Source organism: Orycteropus afer, unplaced genomic scaffold, assembly GCF_000298275.1.
Source record: "Orycteropus afer afer isolate SDZICR_OR568_19922 unplaced genomic scaffold, OryAfe1.0 scaffold00541, whole genome shotgun sequence".
NCBI lineage: Eukaryota > Metazoa > Chordata > Mammalia > Tubulidentata > Orycteropodidae > Orycteropus > Orycteropus afer.
In genome coordinates, this window is record NW_006922128.1 from 1,621,869 (window position 1) to 1,623,549 (window position 1,681).

Sequence of the window (1,681 nt, forward strand, 5' to 3'; positions counted from 1 at the left end):
GGACGCCGGCCCCACAGCGCCCTGCAGCTGACGCTCTCCCGCCCCGGGGAGTCCACGCGCGTGACTGTAGGACACCGCCTGCATCTCTCCCCGACAGAGAATGCGTTCTCTCCTTCTGGGACTGCTGTAGGGACACCCCCGAAGGGCAAGGAGAGTCTCCCAAGGAGAGACGCCCCAAGTCGGGCTTCCCTGCCCCGCCCCGTCAGCGCCGAGCGCCGGGACGGCTGCGTGGCTGCGAGACCCCATCGTGGCCGGTGTCACCGCGTGTGGCCCGCCCAGCTCGGGAGGGGGGCCTCTCCCGGGCTCCAGCGAGGCGCACAGCCGGTGGCACAGGAGCCCCGTGCGGAAGGCGGCTTCTCGACTTCTCCGAGCGCACATGGCCGCCCTGTTTCGGGCTTGCGCAGGCGCAGACGATCGACCCGCCGCCTGCGTCCCACCACCACGGTCCCTGCACCGTTACCTTCAGGGCCTCCAGTCCCATGAGTCGGGACTTGCGGTCCTGGTCCTTGATGATGAGAAACGGGCGCCCATACTCGTCGAAGGCGAGGGTCCCCACAGACGCCATGATGCACCAGCAACACCGACGTCCCAGCAACCGGCCGAGTCCTCTCAGGAACAAACGCACCGGCCTCTCGCGGGAGGACACAACACCTCGCTCATGCGCAGTAGTCCTCCCGAGACTTATTTAGCAACCGAGACTATTTTAACGCCGGACAGTATCTTCTGGAAGCAGCGGCGTTCGGAAACTTCTATCTGTAGAAAACGGTGGGGGGAAGCTCGAAGAAACTGACGGGAACTTTTGGAACCCACGAGCCAAGAAATGATAGAATTTAGTCATTTCTCAAATCTCTGCAATTGAGGGTTTCAAGGTCGTGAGTCCTATAGAGGAGTCATTTACTTAAGGGATTATTTTTTTCCGCCATCTCACCCGGCTCTGACAGGATGGTAGGACCCACTTCCTTTTTTTTTTTTCTAAATAATTTTAAAGTAGCCAGAGATCTCGGGATGGAGCGCGGAGGTGAAGTCGGTTGCGCCGCAACTGGGAGTGTGGGCCGGAACGGGTTCGCGGGCGCAGTGCCGCGGTCTTGCGGGCGGATTGAATGAGGTTGCGGTGCCAGGCTCGATGGCGTTGGATCGCAGGTGGCCGGGCTGCTGGCTGTCGCTCCCCGCGCCCAGGCTAGTGCCTTGGGGCGCCTGCCAGTCTGCGGGGCCGCTCTGAGCTCGCTGGGCAGGTCACCCACCCGGCGCTCACTGTGATCTCCGGGTTGGGGTGCGAGGTCACCGCTGGGCCCCTCACCGGCAGTGTGCGTTTGGACAGTTGCCTCTCTGTCTTCTTCTTTGCTCTGGACGAGGAGAAACCCATTGTTGCATCCAGATGGCAGCTTGCTAGCTTTTAAGATCCCAGTCCCTACTCACCAAAGGAGGAGGTGGAACAATGTTTTGTGTCCAATGTTATGCCAATTGAGTTTGATGTCCCCAGTGACCATGGTCCCAAGCCCACGGGTCTCACTACTCGCTCCCTCTGGGTAGCTAGCTGTGGCCAAGAAATGACTACAATCTTATCCCTTGTCAGCTCTACTATACGCCTGGGAATTCTTACAGAACGTACCAATACACTTGTAGAAACATTGTTTGCCAACCCTCTACCTGGTCTCGGGTTAGTTGTTACTTGCTATCGAGT

General features: G+C 59.5%; 1 protein-coding gene across 1 annotated transcript in view; it reads right to left on the bottom strand.

Annotated features, from left to right (window-relative positions):
* CCT5 (chaperonin containing TCP1 subunit 5) overlaps positions 1-565 on the bottom strand; it is an 11,350-nt gene extending 10,785 nt beyond the window's left edge. The window contains exon 1 of the mRNA XM_007955800.1: positions 461-565. Coding sequence (XP_007953991.1) covers positions 461-565 — 105 coding nt within the window. The remainder of the gene's footprint in view (positions 1-460) is intronic.
* Positions 566-1,681: the final 1,116 nt, after the last annotated feature.